This window comes from Seriola lalandi, unplaced genomic scaffold (genome assembly GCF_002814215.2).
Source record: "Seriola lalandi dorsalis isolate HSWRI2012SDOR001 ecotype SW California unplaced genomic scaffold, Sedor1 jcf7180002054676, whole genome shotgun sequence".
In the NCBI taxonomy this organism is placed as follows: domain Eukaryota; kingdom Metazoa; phylum Chordata; class Actinopteri; order Carangiformes; family Carangidae; genus Seriola; species Seriola lalandi.
Genome location: NW_019525229.1, coordinates 619,670 through 639,242, shown reverse-complemented (window position 1 = coordinate 639,242; position 19,573 = coordinate 619,670). Strand labels below are relative to the sequence as shown.

At 41.3% G+C, this 19,573-nt stretch overlaps 2 protein-coding genes across 3 annotated transcripts; one reads left to right on the top strand and one right to left on the bottom strand.

The window, feature by feature from the left end:
• Positions 1–10: 10 nt before the first annotated feature.
• LOC111666424 (uncharacterized) lies at positions 11–3,168 on the bottom strand. The gene is made up of 6 exons (XM_023421758.2): positions 2,989–3,168; positions 1,969–2,263; positions 1,438–1,583; positions 1,057–1,196; positions 749–907; positions 11–618 (listed from the first exon to the last, which is right to left on the bottom strand). The coding sequence occupies exons 2-6, from the start codon at positions 2,217–2,219 to the stop codon at positions 439–441; spliced, it is 876 nt and encodes a 291-aa protein (XP_023277526.1). The 5' UTR covers positions 2,220–2,263; positions 2,989–3,168; the 3' UTR covers positions 11–438.
• A 322-nt stretch (positions 3,169–3,490) lies between these two features.
• Positions 3,491–19,539, top strand: LOC111666443 (uncharacterized). Of its 2 annotated transcripts, XM_087178112.1 has the most exons (10): positions 3,491–3,884; positions 4,837–4,879; positions 5,074–5,149; positions 5,419–5,529; positions 6,051–6,079; positions 6,474–6,610; positions 10,081–10,147; positions 18,782–18,914; positions 19,154–19,338; positions 19,435–19,539. In XM_087178112.1, the coding sequence occupies exons 1-10, from the start codon at positions 3,784–3,786 to the stop codon at positions 19,537–19,539; spliced, it is 987 nt and encodes a 328-aa protein (XP_087034238.1). In that variant the 5' UTR covers positions 3,491–3,783. The 2 variants fall into 2 exon arrangements, with proteins under 2 accessions (XP_087034238.1, XP_023277554.2); XM_023421786.2 differs by lacking the exons at positions 3,491–3,884; positions 18,782–18,914; positions 19,154–19,338; positions 19,435–19,539 and adding exons at positions 11,617–11,783; positions 12,271–12,651 and having other exon boundaries at positions 4,000–4,879.
• Positions 19,540–19,573: the final 34 nt, after the last annotated feature.

Below are 19,573 nucleotides of genomic sequence, written 5' to 3'. Positions count from 1 at the left end.
TAAGTCATAGTTTGTTCATTGCAAATTGTGGTAATTTATTATCAGTTCAAATGGAAAAGCCATAACAATAATTTGTATTATGAAACAGCATGAAGCAACAGACTGAAAAATATGGAACAGGTCTTGTAAAGATGGCACACTGACAGATTTGTAAACAGAAAAATACTGTTTGGGCGTTAGACAGCAAACCTAAACCTAGCTACTGCCTTCATGGCTCTAAGTGTTTCATGGCATATGGGGCACAATCAACAAGGCAACCAATTGGCCAGTGTTCTAGATGTTAACTGAAGTCTCAGATAACTCATTACATACATCTACCTGAATCCTCAACACATTAACCCAGTGTATTTGTTGTGTGAGATTGAATTAACTAAGCTGCATGTGTCAAAGCTGCAGCATTTAAAAAAAATTCCACCATGGAAGACAACTAGTGATCCATCAAGCCACTTCTGAGGGATCCCAGCAGTACTTGTGCCCACAGTCTAAGGCTGACAGTCTGTCCATGTCTGTGTCACTCAGTGTGAAGTCAAAAAGTCTGGCGTTGTCCTTTATTCTGTCTGGATTTGAGGACTTGGGGAGCACTGGGACACCCTGCTGCACAGCCCAGCGCAGCAGGACCTGGAGGTGAACAGAAAACTTAAATGTTTTCCGAGTGTTGTGCACATTTTTATTTATTTATTTTGAACACTGAATAAGTGAGGCTGGCCAAAATAAGGCATAAATCCAAATGCTTTGTATATGTGTTTACCTGTGCAGGTGTGCGTTCACAGTTCTTTGCCAACTCCATAACCACTGGATCAGTAACCAGTTCTCCTTTCCCTAAAGAGGAGTAGGCTTGGAAACACACTCTGTACTGCTCACACACACTCCTCAGCTCTGTCTGGCATAGCCGTGGGTGAAATTCTACCTGAAGAAAAAAGCACACACACTGTCTGCATTAGCTTTTTCAAAGACCAAGTGCACAAAACTCTTTTTTTTTGCATTTGTGTACAGTTTTATATAATATATGTTCAACTCCCTATGTATCTATCCCTCTCTCACTCTCCTGCATTATACCTGTAGCACTGCAGGAGGGATTTTGCAGCTCTGTACCAGTTCTCTCATGTGTGCTGGTGTGTAGTTGGACACTCCTATGGCCCTCAGCTTCCCCTGGGCATGCAGCTCCTCCAGTGTGGCCCAACTCTGAGCTCGGTTGCCTGGGAATCAAATATTAATCACAATGTCATCATCACTGTTATACAAACACATTGTAGAGGAGGAATGTGAGAAGGCAGCTTGAATCTTATCTCTTAACTTGTGGAGCATTTATTTATAGAACACTCAACATCTGGCCAAAGCAAAGAGTTCGTTTGTAAAATAAATGTACTTACATTCCATGCATATGCACACCAATTTTTTGGTGCATTAAGGAAAACTTGATTTATCTGAATTCTTTACCTGGGTTGCGTTGATCAGCCACTACCAGACCCTGCGTGCCAGGCCAGTGGATCAGATAGAGGTCAATGTAATCCAAGTCCAGCTGCGACAGGCTGGTGAGGGCTCCTTCCAAGGCTTTCTCGCCCTGATCCTTTGGGCCCAGCTTGCTGCATTGGGCAGAGAAAGTAAAGCTGTTGGGGGGAAGAATTTGCATGTATACTGTGCCACTAAGAGTCAAACATGAGCTTCAGCACCTCCATGTGGTTTCTGAGAAAAAAATCATGTGATGTGGGTATGACACCCCAGCCCCTACAGGCATGCATTGTTCATTTTACTCAGCTCTAACAGTCGATAAAGAAAAATTTTTTAGGTACATTACAGAACAAACAGTCCATTGTTATGTTCATCTTCCAGCTTCATTCAAAATAACATGCATTTTCAAAGAGGTGCTGGAACAAAATACTCTGCCTTATGTACTGTAATGCTCCAAAGATCAAATATTTAAGAATAATCAGTGCTCTTTCAGAAAGCATATAAGCCCATATACATCACCTGGTTATGAATACATCCTCTCTACTCAAGCCATATTTGGGCAGGAGCTCTCTCAGGGCTCGACCCAACTCAGCTTCATTCTTGTAAACGGCTGCACTGTCAAAGGCACGGTAACCAGCAGCCAAGGCAGCATCCACAGCCCGGTAGACATCCTCAGGACCACACAACTTGTAGGTTCCCAAACCCAGAAGGGGCATTTGAACCCCCGTATTTAGTAGTACGGAAGGGTTGGGGGGAGATGAGGAGGACATCCCGTCTGAAAGGCACCTATTCTCTGTCTTAAGTCTATCCAAAACTGTTAAAAAGGGGGGAGAGAGTTGAGTGAATCAGAATCAGGAAACGTTATTGACTCCTGCAGGAAAATTGTTTTTTGAGAAATCAATGACCGATTTCCATGAATATGGTTTGGGACTGGGTGGACATGTTGACAGGTTGCACAGATTTCTGTAGGTTTTCCATTACCCTTCTCCTCGGGATCATTACAGAGGAAGGTAGATATTGGTAGCAATTGAGTACTTTGGTGCGTCAATGTGCAGTGTTAATGTTCAAATGTGTTACAAAGATGCAGTGTTAACAAGATGGGGCAGGAAGTACAATGTTATGGAATATGGAACGTAACATGTTTCATTTATAGAACTTTGGTCGTCACAATGAAGCACAAACATTGTTACAACAATGCAGCTTTAGGACAGAACGCCACAACGTAATAAATAATATATGCAAATGCAAATATTGAAGTTTTAGAACATTAGAACGTCGCACAAACACTGCAGTACTTGAACGCTGGAACGTCACAGTGTTGTGGAAAGACATAGAACTTTACATTACAATGAAGCCCAAACATTGTTACGGTGAACTTCACAATGATGCAGTTTCAGAAAGTGACGTTATTTTCGCAAATGGCGTTCTATAATATTGCACTGATAAAACTTTGTAACGTCACATTGCACTATAAACATTGTTATAGTGATGCTGTTTAAGAAAATGTACATGTTACTTTATATGAAAACTAGCACTCACCTTGTGGGTCCGAGTTGAATTCTTTTTAAGACGTAGGCTACATAAAGAAACACATGTTAATGAAAGTAAAATGTAATGAGTTAAAAATAAATGTAACCTTAACTAACTTTAACTGTTGTATAACGATGACTATTTACAATTTCTGGCTTCTACCACACGTGGTTAGTCAGCTGAGAGTCATGTGACAGTTTGGGCGGTTTTTGCCGTCACCATAGTGACACCTGCTCTGACGCCGCTGATTGGAAGAAGATCTGGCTAATCAAAGAAGCCCAAGCGACCAGAGGGCGGGAATTTGCTCCGTCCCGCGAATCTCGGGCGAGTCAGGTGTTGGATTGACACGGTTTTAACTGTTGACGTACTGCTGGAGGGTGAAGTTAGCCTGCTGGACAACATAGTAAATACAGCGCTCGCCATTTTCTGTAGCCATTACGGTAATTTTGAGAGAGTGAGACAGAGAGAGAGAGAGAGAGAGAGAGAGAGAGAGAGCGAGCGAGCGAGCGAGCGAGCTAGCAAGAGAGAGAGAGAGCGCGAGCGAGAGAGAGAGAGATAGATAGATAGAGAGAGCTTCACTAAAAACTCAGTTGCTATCACAGGAGTAAAGGTCAAGATTAAACAGCATATGAATTGTTTTCCTTACAAGACAGCTAGCTAAACTAACCGAACATTTTCCCTAGTAAAGTAGACATGTATGCTAACATGTTGTATTCTTACCTTCTAAGCCAATCAAACCACCACTGCATCAACTGATTCATTTGTTTATTTTCTGATTTTCTTGGCCAAATCTTTAGGTCAGCCATGACACTGCAGGCCTTCTCTTTCCCTTTCCCTGAAACACGATTCTTCAAAGCTGGTAGTTTTATCTACAAGTTCAAGATTCGAGGGGGGAACAGCTACAGGCAAGACTTCACAACTCTCTATTTGTACTTGAAATCAATTCTTTCTTTTCCCACTGTTGTCCCTTTTTGGAAGAGCAAAATGTATGACATGAGAGCAAGGTATGACCACTGACAAATTAAACTAACCAAACAGGATAAGTGGAAGTGGTGGGCTAGAAAATAAATATTGTACCTGTAGTTGCATATCTTGATGATCTTTCTTTGTCATAGTTTATAAGCCCAAATTAAATCATGTAGCTGGTCATGCTCTTCACCTGTGAAAATCTACAAGACCTTTCCTTTTCTTTTTCATATTTTATTTTATTTTTTTCTTGAAAGCAGCGAGCACAAGCTCAAAATCCATATATACCATATACCAGCAAGAGAAAGACTATTGATCATTGTTGCATCCACTCACTGGTTCCTTCCATTCTCCCCTTCCCTTTTCGCCTCAAGATCCAATGCGAAAGCAGTGCAAAACGATCCTCAGTCTCAAAAGCATTGGGCTATAGCTGAAGCATTGATCTTTTCTCTCCTTTTTAACTCCATTCTTTTAATGCTATTGCCTAAAATGGCTACTATTAAATGTTCTGATGTGTGTTACCTAACTTTGCCTTGATATTTTGTTTCATCTGCAAAAAAAGGATTTTAAGCACCTCGGGATGTGTCTGCCTTTATTCAGGGATAAGAGCCCTGACTGATCCTTGAATGTCTTCAAGTATTTTTCCTTGTGACTGAAGAAGGCTCTTTTTATCTTACTATATCAAATGTTTTTGACACTCAAGGCTCAGCAGCATTTCAGCGTTATCGACTTACAGTTTGATATTTGTACTCAACAGTCGAGACTTTTAATGCATGCACTGCAGCAGGAAAAGTGCCTATATACTGTAATCAGTTTTACAGCATTTGAAAAATGTTATCAAAACTGGAACTGCTACTACAATAATATAATGTGTTTAATATTTGTCATAAGTGGAGAGGAGGTGGTTGGAAACGGCTTCAATCAGGAACTGGAGGTAATTATGAATACAGCTCACCTACTTAGTCACTCTGTCAGCATTCACATTTGTCGTGTTGATTCACAGTTTTTTTGTCAAATTAATTTTCTATTTTCACAGTAAATTGATTCATTCTGACCTTTAATTATTTACATTGCTCATTCTCCCTTTATTTTCCCCCTCTTCAACTTCCTTTACTTCTCTGTTTTCAGGACATCATCAGAACTGTTCTCGGCAACCTGGACAATCTCCAGCCCTTCTCGAGTACCCACTTCAATATCTTCCCTTGTATCCCTCACTGTAACCAGTTTATTCGCCATCAGTGTATTTATTCATCTGTCATCTTTCTACATATTCCACTATTCATCCCCATATCTATATCTGTCCACCACACTCAGAGCTTCCATTACTGTTATACATGCGAATACTACTACTATTGTATGATCTTCAAATCCCTTTACTGCATATAACATACTGATCATCTACTTGCACACTTGCCATGTTAAAATTGCTTTTTTTGTATAAGTTGACTGTATTTTGTTAACTATAGCTACCAGATAACAAGCGGTGGGAGGGACTACCTAAGGTGATGTGCAAACATGGTGAGAAGAAGCTGAAAGCCTACCCATTTATTCTCATCCTCTACCTGGAGAAGAACATGCTGAATGGTGAGGGAAAACACACCGCGTATGCAGTTGCTGTAATGACACAGTATTCACCAAAATACATGCGGTACATGCAAAGCGTTGCATTTTATCAGTACAAAGACACACATAACTTATCCACTTATTATTGCTCTCATTGTCCTTGTAAACAAACAGAGGCAGATGTGGTTGTGGACACAGGCACACGTGATAACGGATACGTACTGTAATGATGAGGGTTATTGAAACTTTAAATCTATGAACACCGACAAAGCCACACAGTATATCTGAGCTCTGTAGGTGCTATACAGTCGACCGGACTACTCTCCTACAGTGAGTAGGGTTGAAGAACCTGCTCCAACAAAATCCAGTTTATCTGAGCAGCATTATTGGTGTATATAGACGAAGATTCAAGCATAAATAGCTCTATGTCATAAAAAACAGATAATGTGATCTTTGGTAGATAACACAAACAGACACACAGCCTAATGCCTCAGATGCAATGATGTCTCTAATGTACTACATTTCACATTATCTTGTTTCAGGAAAACAAGCAGAAGAAACGCTAAATCCAGTGAGTTTTTGTTCTATTACTTTGTTAAAAAAGTGACAGATTTCAACATTGTTTAACTTCCACTATAAAACCCTTGTCTGATATAGTACTGTATGTCCCCAGCGTTACTGAAAGAAAAAAAAAATTTGTGTCATTGCAAAAAAGTCGGTACAAAACAGTCTTTGCTAAGCTAAAAAAAATTGTCTTGATATCTTGCCACATAGACTGTAGTGTGTGTACTTGTTGTATTGCATTGCATCATATTGTATGGTGTACTTGATATTTTGCCACAGCTTTATATGTCCACTTCTGTATGTATATCTAAAATGCAATGTATACCCTACAATATAATACAGTGTAATATAATACAAGCAGACACCAGGACCAAAGAAATGACCATAGTGTTTGTTCTCAGGCGAAAGAGAGAGTGCAGCACTCCTCTGATTCTGAGCCGCAGTCAAAGCGCTTTAAGACAGATTCACCACTAGAGGAGGCCATACTAAAGGACTTGATGATGGACTTGGAGGCTGAAAGCAAGGTTTCAGTGGCGTGGTGAGTGCTCTCTGTACGACTGTAGAACTGATAGCATTCACATACATCTTCTCTGTTTTTGTCTCATTAACTTTAAGAGAACATTTTTTGGTTCTTGTAATGTTCCATGAAACCACAAATCTGTCTGCAAACACATATACTGAGTAAATTTAAATCAAACAAAATCTTCCTGTGGCAGTTTTTATATTTCCCAAAAAACTTTATTGCAGTTTCAGAGCTGCACAGTGAAACAAAACTCTAACGTTTAGTCAAAAAATATCCATCCTGAGTTAATAGTTTGTGATTGTGTTTGCAAGTGTGTACCTCTTAAAATGCTTATGATAGGTATGAGTTAATATATTGAGTAAGTAAGTAAAGATTATTTATATAGCACCTTTTACAGACAAAAAAAAAGCACAAAGGTGCTTTACGTCATAAAAAGTACAAAAGTTCAAGTCGAACAAGTAGGACAATAAAAAGCAACACAATAAATAAAAGGCAACAAAAAAAATAAAAAGGAGGACGTATTCAGACAGACTAAGCAAAAGCCAGTCTGAATAAAAATGTTTTCAACTGCTTCAAGATTATGTCACATACTAATATACTAATCTCTATACTAGGGTTGTTTAATGTGACCATGAGATGATACAAATTTCAGAGATTTTTTTATACTCTATAGTGTGGTTGGTATCTGTTTTATATCTCTGGGTGTGTCAGCACATCGTGGGCACTTTTGCAAATCGCAGAGCAGGACTGCTTTATGACTGTATCTGATTTTTGTGTGATTTTTAAATTAGAAAACTCCAAAAACAGACTATTTTGTCAATTACTGTATTGATTTTCCTGAAAATGTGTAATATCATTATATATATCGACACAGCAATATGATTTTACGTGTACCATGATAGAATTTTGGATTTTATCCATATCACCCACATTTATATTCTCAAGTGCAACGTTCAACACAACAGAGAAGCTGCTAATTGAAGTCTGTAGACAGGCTGCAATAAGTGTAGGAGCCACAAAACTGCCTCCCTCAGCATGAGTGAGACAGAAACAGTGTCTTTGTATCATCATATCATCACCACGGATGATACAGTGTGTAATGTACTGTGTATTGACAAAGGTAGGCAGCTGTCATTGCACAGGTATTGTTGTAAGGGTGTTGATGTGTCACTTAAGGTGATGGGAGAAAGTAGAGGAAGCTTGTTCACACTGGCATCATGCGTGTTTGCACACACACCTATACACACATTTTGTAGAGATGAAAATAAGTGTTCTTGTCCATAAAACCACTAAGACATCCATTCTGACAACCGATCTGATTCACACACACACACGCCCCAGTGACTCTTTCAGTTATGAAACAGACAAGAGGAAAACGGGCGCCACCTCAATCACTCTGACAGTCAGATCAGTAGGGCGAAAATTATTATTTAAAATGCACACACAAACACACTCACAGTCCCACGCACACACACACGTACAGAAACTTGTCTTCCACTTAGTTTGTATTTAACTTACATAAACAGAATTGTCTCCTTTATTTAAAGCTTGGGGAACACACACACTCAAATGCACAAACTGAGTAAACATCCTGAAAAAAGCAGGGCCTCGAGCATCATTAGTTCACAGGAAATCAAGTTTCACTGAGCAGTTCTCATTGGATTACATTCACCACATTGACCATTACATTAACATGTCCTTACAAAGGTGCTACAGATTAACACGCAGTGGTATGAGTTCAGAAACCAAGTTTCTGAACCACAATGACTGTGACTGTGACTGTGTGTGCGTGTGTGTGTGTGTGTGTGTGTGTGTGTGTCTACATGATGCCCTGGAGAGACAGATGGTTTGTTTTTGTGTTAAACCTGCTGGAAAAATGGGAACAGAAAAGAACGAGTCACAAAAAAAACAAGTGTGGACGTAAGACGGACAAAAAGAAACAGCTTTTTGTTCTTCTTCTGTTCTGCTCGCTTTTCACTGTCATTGACTGTGCAGTTAATAACAAAACGTAAAGGTAATACATTATTTTAAATATGGATGGAAATTTCAATTGAAAGCAATTTTGAAGGGCTGTTGACTGGTAAGATTGTAAAGGGAGGTTAGTTGGAAATGGTTGTATGCTCAGTTCCTTTGCTTGATGAAAATTGACAACTTCTTCTCAGCAGAACTCAGCCTTCTGGGCTTCTTCTCCAGAAGAGAAATCTTGCCCACATGTTAGTCCTGCTCTTGGTCCATTCTGGTGTGCTGGCTGTCATGAAGAGCCCTGAGGAGGCAGGTGCTTCTTTGGCCAGCCCTCACCCTGTGCTTTTGCCTCCTGCTGAGCCAAAAATGTCTCCACTGACCTCAAGGCTTTTTCTCTCTCCTTTATGAGAGTTTTCTGTAACTTCCCCTTCTTTCAGGCAGGTTTTCAAAGCTACAGATTGATTCCCTTCTGGTCTGCAGCCTTGGCAGGGCCCTTTTCTGTGGAGTGTTTCGTTCAGTTGTGTAAAGGGCCTCCTTCTCCCTCTCGCAGGTCCTCAGCCTTATGGTCCAGCACACCATTCATTGTAAGTTTTTGGAGCTGAAGCTCTGAGGGCTGGAGCCTGTTTCTGGCTCTCTGCAGCCATAGGTCAGGCGTGGGAGATGTGGTTTGGTCAGTTTCAACAAAATACATGAATCATTACACTGATTTTTTTTAATGCTCCAACTAAATAAGTGCATGTGTTTTAAGCAGTCTTGGGTTGTAGAAGCACAACTGAGTCACAGTCTCAATGTTCTCGAAGGCATTTTTGACAACTAATTAACCAGTCAGCAGTTCCCCCTCTTCTCATACACTGACCTGATGTAGATTATTGCCTTCGAGTCAGTTGAAAGAAATAATATCTAAGTCACTGGCATATGCAGTTCCTTCTGTTTGTCAGCACTGTCAGATTGTCAATATTTTTGACAACATGTAGCTCTTGCGGCTGTGGTGGCTGAATGCACCTCTGATAAGTCACTTTGGACAGTGTCAGCTAAATGTATGTAATGTAATGCATTCCATAGGCTGCATATCTTCATACAATTCTTGTACCAAAAAATATCAAAGAGTAAAGTAAAAAGTTGAACTGTTGTCGCAGTCATGCACTTACACTTGTCAGCAATGAGAATCGTTGGTGGTGCCTGCAAAATCAGGCATTTTAATTTACCACCATGTAGCTAAAGGCCAAGCACTACGATGGACGACACCCACCAACTTGAATATAAAAAAGACATTGACAGACAAGTTCTGATTTTCATACCATATCATTATATCCTTATATAATCTTTTATATTACAATTCTGATATAGAGAGTAGTGTAAATGCTGTCTAAGTCCAAGAAGCAGGATAAATAGGACTTTAGGTTATTTTAGGTTATATAGGTTCTTTGATGATTACTACAGAACTTTATTTTTAAGGAAAATTGTTCAATTCAATGCAAAAGTAATTGTTCCGTTAATGCAACTTGGTCATGTCCAACTTTCAGCAGGCTGCACATGGACAATCCACATGCCGAGGGAGAGGTCAAAGACGATCCTGGACTTGCTGACAAGGTGATACTTGCTCATTCACGTCAGTCTTTTACTCATAACATTTAACTGGTTAACTGGTTTGTCACTCCCTCAAATGTCAAATGAAGATTTCAGCCCATAGTTCTTTCGAATTAATTGAATCCAACAAGTCATCTTCCAGTTTCAATCTCCTAACACTCTTTCGTTTCCCTTCTATCACATGTACTAACACACACACACACGCACACACACACACGCACATACACACTTGTAGCATCTCTGCCTTTATTGCAGCCCCAGGCTAACATTAGCGCAGACAGGTAGGATAACAAGTGTGATTAAGGTTAATAATAGCATTACATCAGACAAAGAGTCAGACAGAAAGTGTACGTGTGTGTGTGTGTGTGTGTGTGTGTGTGTGTGTGTGTGTGTGTGATAGAGAGTGTGTGTGTTTCTGCTGATGCGCTTCAGCAACAAAGTCTCTTCCCCCTCTCTCTCTTCTTGTCCATGGCCCTTCATCTCATCGCATCCATTTTTTTTAACAGTTGTCCACTCTGACATTTCTTTCCACCGTCTCGAGCTTTGCCCCCCCCTCCCACACACACACACACACACACACACACACACACACGTTTCAAGTGGAAAAAATGATTTAAACTAATTATGTCAGCCCATTGAGTTATTTCTTTTCTTTTCTACACTGAGAAGGAAGTGTCAATACAAGTCTACAAAGCTTTAAATAGGATTACGTTTGAATATTGCAGTGATCTCAAGGTGATTTTTAAGAGAATGTCATTCTTGCACAAACAAGTTCAGGAGAAAAATTTTATACATTTTTATAAATTAAGTAAAGTAAGCTATAAGCAAGCTAGCTAACTCTGCGAATTGGATAAAAACTCCAGAAAAGTTCTTGTTTTTAGCTAGCTCATATGCAAAAAAAGGTCTTACATATGCATTTCATTTCAAAGCTTACTGGTCCCAAGTAAAAAGTCAGCATCCACACAAGTTGATGATCAATGATAAATATGCAGAGGAGCAGCATTGTTTTTGTATTTTGCTGTAGGGGTACTTAGCCCTACTATTATAGGACAGAATAAGAAATATGTAATATCAGATGTTTTTCTCTCAAGCAACATATCATTTAAATGTTTATTATAGATATAGATTAGAAACCCATAAAAAAGTTACTTGGATAAACTTGGAGGACGAGGAAAAATTGATAAGCTTAGTGGTAAATTTCCCGAAATCCAATACAAAGCAGGACAGAGTCGCTAATGTTAGCCTAAACTGAAAAGAGGCATCCAAGACTGGTGTTTCACCGGCTTGCATGAAGTAGAAGTGTCATGTCTTTTTTCTATGGAAACCTGTAGCCCCACATAATAATACAGTTACAGTTAGTTAATGATATGACAACTCTTTGTTTTTGATGTAAAGCTAGGTTTCTACCGCAGTTAGTTAGCTAGTTAACCAGGCGTTGTCATCATTTGATTTCTTTTAACTCTCTTCAACAGAAAGGGACGGAGGGGTTTGACAAACCCCAGCTGAAATCAGGTGTTGACATGATCAGAGGAAGTGGGACTCCAGGTGAAGTGCAGCCTGGGACATCACAGGACATGAGAGAGGAGGAAGGAGAACATGCAGACCCAAGGAGGTCTGGGATTCTGGCTCGACTGGCCAGGTCAGTATTACAGCAGAGTGAGCAGTGAGCAGGTATACTGGTCCTCACCTGCACACAGCGGGGGTAAGACTCAGACCTGTGGAGGTGTTTGAGATGTCATCGTCTTATCTGTAGATTTCATTGACTTCTACACCCATGGGAGAAACAACAAGAGCTCATTAGTGCTGCAAATCTGCAAGAAAAAAAGTTGCCAAAGATGATAAAGGATTGGGGAAACCCAGCTAATATGTGCACAAAGATTACAATATTCCTGTGAAATGTCTGTTCAGACAAGCTGAGACGCCAGACGTCCTCAGGCAAAACAGAGACTGACAAAAGTAACTCAACATTGAAGGAACATGTCAAACAATCTTACAAATGTAGTCTTATTATGGTAACAATGATTTACAGTAGCAGTTTTATGGAATGAGACCAAGGAGCACAGAGCTGCAGTAATCATGTGCGTCTACAACAGACTTTTAAAGTTTCTCTGTCTCTCTCTTTGCAGCTTTATCTTCCCCTTCTCCTTGTTCTTCAGAGACCCCTGAGAGTTGTGTCAGAGAGACAGGAGGGTCTCACTGGTTCCAGTGGTGAAGCCTCACTGGGGTTTGTTTGGTTTCTTCTCTGAGCATAAACATGCGTTTTGATTTCTCCACGAACAAAATTGTATAGATTTGTTAGTTTTCTTCATCCACCATTGATTGTCTGTCAGTAGAGGTTTTTCCATCTCCCTAAGGTTTCTTGTTGTACTCTGATCACACTCGTCGGATTTTTCCCATTACACTGATTTGTTCTAAAATAGGAATTATTGCTACAGAGATGGAGAATCTTTTCTACACCATCTTTTTGTTGTAGCTTAATAAATAAATGTTCTTCCCCCATTGTTTCCTTTTCCCTTCATGCCGAATGTCCGTGAGTGAGTGAGTGAGTGAGTGAGTGAGTGAGTGAGTGAGTGAGTGAGTGAGTGAGTGAGTGAGTGAGTGAGTTACAACACTGGTCAGCTAAATGCCGCATTACTGAGTCAAGTTTCCCCATTGGCCTTTGCTCTGTCAAAATGAATTGATGCAAACAGTCTCTATCAGGAGGACGTTTCCTGCCTGCAGTGGACAAACTTTAGCTACTTTCCATAAAAGAGAGTTGCCAGCATTGTCTCATGAGCAACAGGCACACCTCGTCTACTCTGTTCAGTGAGTGGCAGAGGCAGAGCTGCTGTTTGTTACCCAGACGGAGGCTGTGCGCTGTGTGAGAGACAAAATGAAAAAGATATTCTGTCGCTTCTGTCGTCAGTAAATACAGCAGACATCACTGCACAGGCTTTATCTTCAGTTTATGTGTTTGGATATTGATGTGATTTTGATTTTGTTAGACAATGTCGAGGTTATAAAATCAGAATTTTTGCAGTGCAGAGCAGCAGCTCTTTGATTGATTTTTTTGTACTTTTTTGTATCATTCTTTCTCATACTACCAACACAACAGCAGCAACAGCTTCTCGTAAAATCTGCTACTTACATGATTTGTGTGCCCGTCTTCTCTCACTTTTCTTTCACACTTTTTTTTTTACATTCTTAATTATAATGTAAATGTGAATAAGCTCAATTAAACTGAAACGGCGACATCCCCGTGTGGAGACTGTTCACAAGAACACATTCCCAGGCTTTGTTCTGGTAATTGTTGTAGACAATGGCAACTCTTTCTTAATATTTCCACTACTTTGCAAGCGTGTGCGTGTGTGTGTGTGTGTGTGTGTGTGTGTGTGTGTGTGTGCCCACTGTGTGTCCTCACACCTTGAGCTTCAGAAACTATCACCTTGTGGAAACTCCACTTTCCTCCTGTCAGTCTAAATTAGCTAAGTGTTGTGTGAGTATGTGTGTGTACGTGCGCATCTTGAGTCTTATGAATTGACTGACTTTAAATGCACACAAACGCACATTTTTAAACGGGATGTCTGTTACCTTTCACAAATATAAAAAAAAAACATATGTAAAACAAAAAAATAAAATGATGTAGTTGATTAACTTGAAGAAAAAGATGTACGTACAGCATGTGTGTGCGTGTGTGTGCATGCACGTGTCCTGGCTTTCATGCGTGTGTTTGTATATGGGGGTAAATGGGTCAACTGGACTCAAACATCATCCTAGAAACAGGAAAACTTTGCCTAATCCTCTCCTTACATTGTCATAGAACCCAAAATAACACACACATCATTTATCATACACTCACATCTACTTACACACTCTGACCACACACACAATATCCTGTCAGACATAATGATACACACAGCATTTGAAATAACAGACACACACAATTGTGCCATCCCTAATTTTTAACTCAAACACACACACTCACACACACACACACACATCATGCACTACTATACAGAGAGACACATTCTTCATATACTTTCATTCTCTCTCACACACACACACACACACACACACAGATGTACGTACACACACACACTGGGATTAGAATAACAGGGCAGAAGTGGAAGCGGACACATTAATGATATTATAGTTATTCAAGACGCCACAGTTTCCACGGCAGCCGAGAGCGACGGGGCCACTGAGCGATACAAACATCAGTCACCCCGCTGAGTCACACTGCAGTAATGTGTGTGTGTGTGTGTGTGTGTATTTCTACTACAAGAGAGTCTCCAGTTTAACAAAGTTCATTCATGTCTCTCTCTCCCGATGAGGTGCTGTGGCCCATTCAGATGTATAGTCTCTTTACCTCTCTCTCTCTCTCTCTCTCTCTCTCTCTGGTTGGCATGGAATCAGAGGAAACACACACTGCGGCCTTCCATGAAACTTACAGTCAACACACTAATAGTTTTGTGTGTTTGTGTGTGTGTAGGTGGGGGGGTTTAGCTGATGATGTCACACATTCCGTTTTCCATTGACACAACTGGATTGGGAATGTTTGGGGTAGAGGGGCCGTAAGATGATAATTGTGTTTTCGTTAGAAGGTGTGTGTGTGTGTGTGCGTGTGTGTGTGTGTGTGTGTGTGTGTGTGTGTGTGTGTGTGTGTGTGTGTGTGTGTGTTTGAGAGCGAGAGAGAGAGACAGTGTGGGTATGAATGAATGTGCAGCACTGGAAGCCTGCTGAAAATGCTCCCAAATACATCTGTATGGTTGAATAAAGGCTCAGTAATTTCCCAAAATGGCTAGACACTGTGGATTTTAGCAGACGTTACTGCAACTGAGTCTAACTGTAACTGAGTCTTCAAATCTGTTTAAAACAAGTGAAAAAAAAGCTGCCTGAATAATTAGACTATTCCACCTTTTCACAAAACAAATCAACTTATCTCAAGAATCTCCAAAAGCCAAGACGGTTTTTATTTGATTCTACTGCAGTGACCTACCTTTTTTTTTTCCTGTTTCAAAAGACAGACACTCATTTGTAGAGAGTTATTGTGGAAACAGCTCAACATAATTTACTTCCCAAGCAGATTTCTGCACTTACATTTTAACAAGATTTTTTAGTCGAATACAGAGAAATGATTTGATTTCCGCAGGAACAGTCTAGTGCTGGCCCATGAAGACCTGCTGAGTTTGATTCAGGATAGAGGACAAATAGAAAAACATCCACTGAAACGAGGATTACTGCATCTGGAGTCCAAACCAAAGTAGCTGAGGATGAAACAAAGTGAGTTTGAATCATGTGCTCTGGTTCACCTCCAGCTGTTTTGTCGATTGTGATCGTATCGTTTAATGAGTTTCTTGACTTCTTCTGAATCAGTTTTGATTTTTAAGTTCTGTGAAAGACAGAGAGTTGGGTCGTTTATTTTAATGGCCCAGTGTCAGTGGGCTTCAGCGTCTCAGTGGGCTCTGCAGGCCCACAACAGCAGTGACTCCCAACATAGCCCGAACTCTTTAGGAAGACATGGAAAAAGCCAAAAAGTAACCGAAGGGGAGGAACTTTAAATAGAGCCCCCCCCCCCTCTGATGGCTGGGTAGCTGCTCCAGCAACTAAGACATTTGTTCCTTCACCCAGTTTCATGTGGAGACCCACCAAACGAGAACAAAGGAAACCCATTTTGGGTCTTTGGCAACACTTTTAAAGAAGTATAACATATGAGGAGTGACAGAGACACTCATCAGTGGTCTGATCTGACCCTCGAGACACGTCACTGAAGCTTACAGATACTGCGGCAACAAATAATCGAATTAAAAGAATGTCTTTACCCGCTGCAGTTTGGAGAGGGCGGTTGCTAAGCTGACATCCTCTGTTCAAGACAAAGAAGAGGAGAAGCAGAGCCAGGCGTTCCCCAAATATACCCACCATGTGCCAGCACACACAACACACACACACACACACACACACACACACACACACACACACACACACCCACCAAGACCTACAATATCTTCTGACCCGACCCTGCCCTTCCTCCTGCAGCCACAAATGGAAAACCCAGGCAGACTTTGTATGTGTGTTTGCGTGTGTGTGCGTGTGTGTGTGTGTGTTCGTTCATGTGTGTGTATGTGTGTGTGAGGTCTCCCATTCAGTTTAGTTTATTAGTTAACTTGTAGTGTGTATCAACTGGCAGCCGAGGCCTAGAATATTAGTTTGTGTGCGTGCATGTATGCTTTTATGCAAACATGTGTGCGTCTCCATGCACGTGCATGCGTGTGAGGTAAAGCTGTGTGTGTTCTTACTATTGTGGCGGTGTGTTGATGGAAAACCTATCTAGTTTTCCTCTGTGTCACAGCAGCGGTCCCCCTGAAGGTTTAAAACAGAGCGCGAGGATGGGGAGGGCGGAGGGAGGCAGAGATGTGAACACAGTCCAGGAGAAAGTACAAAGAAGTTTCAGGCCATTTGAATATTTCTGGAGAATTTCACGTGTTCTGTTGCACAGGTAGAAGGAGTGGAGAAGAAGACAAAGAGGAACCTGTTAAAAAAAAAAAAAAAAAAAAAAAAGATTCAGACACTCAGCTCTTTGATTGTGGGTGTGTCCAGAGCTATAAGTGCCTTACCTGTGTTACTTATAGCCCTGCATGAGGCTCAGAGGAGACACACTCACACACACCTGTCACTCCACACACCTGCCCTGCACTCCAGAAGCTGCACTCTCCACTCTACGTCTTCAGGTAAGACCCAGCTCACTACTGGATTAAACTTCAGTTGGTGGGATAGATTTAAAAGTCTGTGATTTGTCTGCAGGATTGTTGCTTTTTCTTACAGATTTAAAGGGATGTTTTTTTGCATTTAAACAAATAATCAATTGCACAAGTCAGATTAAGTTGAAATGTTGAGGATTTGAGGGAGTATTTCACACATCTTTGCATTGTTATTCTGCAGACTTGTATGCTTTTTTATCAGCTGCACAAAGACAACACATTTGTTAACTGTTGATAGTAAAATGTTGCAGTTTGTGGAGAGAGTTTTTCAGGGTTTACAGGGTTTTAGAATAACTCACATTTCTTTCTTACTTGAGTTTTTTGTAAAACTAAGCATAAAAACTATTTCAGAATATATGTTTAAATATATCAGACAAGACAAAATGCATCAACTTCTTCTTTGGTCTTTTTATAATGTATTTTTCTCTGTTAAGGCTTTACTTATTTAATGCAAAAAGGATGCTTGCACTTGATGCGGAGAGTCCAAACAGCAATTATGTAACATCAATTTTAAGTTTTATTGTTTGTATTATATAAGATAAACTGGTCTGCTGCAACTTCCAGGTCAGTACCTGAATTATTCAAACAATGTCAGTTGAATTTAAGACAATGGAGGATGATTTGGAGTTTTAGAAATGGTGTATGATGGTTTTTTCATGTTTGGAGGTAGTTTTAAATAAAGATCTTTTAGCAGTTTTGAATGGTTCAAAAGATGCATGATCCCAAATCTTTAAGCGCCAGCTCATGACACTGATGTGAGGATGGCCAGTGTGTTGACTTTGTGTCATAATATCTTATTACACACTCTTTTTAAATGATGAACAGGCAGCACTGACAACAGGAATGCGTTTGTGTGTGTGTACAGATTTTTGTTACAAGCACTTGAAGGGTCTTAACTTTTCCAGGGTGTATATATTCTGTAGGCTGTTTTGGTGGTCTTCAACACCAGCTCTCCCACTGTCACCTCCCAAAGTGGCTTGTAGTGAATTACAACCCACTCTCCTCAAAGACAAACCAAACCTTCAGGCGTGGAAACCCCACATGAGAGGAAAAAGCCAGGCATTTCCCCTGCCCCACTAGCTGACACGGGGGGTTAATGGCCTCACACACACACACACACACAGTCCTGACCCGTTAATTTGCTCGTACCAGCAGCGTTAATAGCGTCCCCAGGGCTCTTCCACCATCACCACAGTGGCGAGTCCCAGCACTCCCGCCGGAGGGAAACGGAGATGGAAAGAGCCGCCAATTTAGAGGGCAAAGGTCAGGATCCCCAAATTCCCAGGAAAATATGACTTTATTGTTGACACACGTGTTGGAGTGTGAATGTGTGTGTGTGTGTGGGGGGGGGCATGAGCACGTGCATGCATGAACACCCATGCCTGCATGTGTGCACGTAGGACATATAAACATGATCATGTGGAAAACACAGACACACACAGGATCCTTCACACTGTCTCTGTTCTAAGACTTTTATTCATGGTGATACACTGACTGCAGGAGTTTTCTCATGTGCACAGCTACGTGCACATTCGTACGAGTCAGAGCTAAAATTGTGTACATACGTGTGTCAGCAGGTAGCTGTTAAATGAGGCAGATTGAGAAGGTAAAGACGGTATTGTTTTTATTCACATTCGCTCTTACTCAACTGAGTGACACACAGGCAGACCTGCAGGATGGGAAATCACCTTGCGTGGATAAAGGAAGGGGCTCTGGGCAACACAGCAGCAGGTGATCACCCCAGGTTGAGACTTGAGTTTGGATCTACAACCTCGAACCATTCATCACAGGCTGTATATGTCCATGAACGTATGACAGCAGTTAAACCGAAAATGATTTTCATTTTTTTCAAAGACTAACGAGGCGTTTGGTTTGTGTTTTTCTGTTTAGACCCCTCCAGGCTGCCGTCCAGATGTCGCTGCACATGACCTCGCACCTCTGTCTGCTGGTCCTACCAGTGATGTCGCTGCTGCTGCTCCTCTCTCCAATTGGTTGGAGCTACGAAGGCCTCACCCCTGGCTGTCACCTTTACCGTGAGTTACACATGCACAGTGCACAGTTTTAAAAATCACTCACAGTGTCCCCCATTGGCAGGAAAGAAACAGGCTTTATGGGTAATGTTGTCTTGAGAACAGTATCTTCACCGGTTCTTCCGGTTGGGACTAATAACCTTGATGCTGCTGTTTATATGAAAGGATGTGTGAGAAATGACGACAGTGATGTTCCACTCATCCACCCTCACTCGTCCCTCTGTCGTTTCCCTCATCTCCAGCCTTCAACGTGACTATCCGCAGTGACCGCCGCAGCACATGTAAAGGCACCCATCTGGTCTACGCCTGCGTGGGCTACTGCGAGTCCAGCGCCTTCCCGTCCAGATACTCCGTCCTGGTGGCCTCCAACTTCACCCACAACATCACCTCAGCCTCACAATGCTGCACCATCAGCAAGGACGCCAAGGTGAGGAGCGGAGGGAGGCCACTGCAACATGAACTACAGCATTCAGTTTCTATTTTTGTTTTTGTTCACCTTGGCGTGCGTCTTGTCTCCCCTCAGGTCAAAGTTCGCCTGGACTGCCCTCGTGGCCGTCACCATGACGAAATCGAGATCCTGACGGCAAAGGCGTGTCGCTGCGACATGTGCCGCAAGTCCCGCTACTGACACATCAGCACAGTAAAGCTGTGTGGCAACTGTT

Bases quoted from the DNA above. Each gene is read 5' to 3' on its own strand.
- LOC111666424 (XM_023421758.2), bottom strand. From the start codon at position 2,219: ATGTCCTCCTCATCTCCCCCCAACCCTTCCGTACTACTAAATACGGGG. The intron at 908-1,056 runs GTATAATGCAGG...TTTTTTCTTCAG, and splicing joins TCCCTCCTGCAGTGCTACAG to GTAGAATTTCACCCACGGCT. The intron at 619-748 runs GTAAACACATAT...GTTCACCTCCAG, and splicing joins GTGAACGCACACCTGCACAG to GTCCTGCTGCGCTGGGCTGT.
- LOC111666443 (XM_087178112.1), top strand. From the start codon at position 3,784: ATGACACTGCAGGCCTTCTCTTTCCCTTTCCCTGAAACACGATTCTTC. The intron at 4,880-5,073 runs GTAATTATGAAT...CTCTGTTTTCAG, and splicing joins GCTTCAATCAGGAACTGGAG to GACATCATCAGAACTGTTCT. The intron at 19,339-19,434 runs GTGAGGAGCGGA...GTCTCCCCTCAG, and splicing joins CCATCAGCAAGGACGCCAAG to GTCAAAGTTCGCCTGGACTG.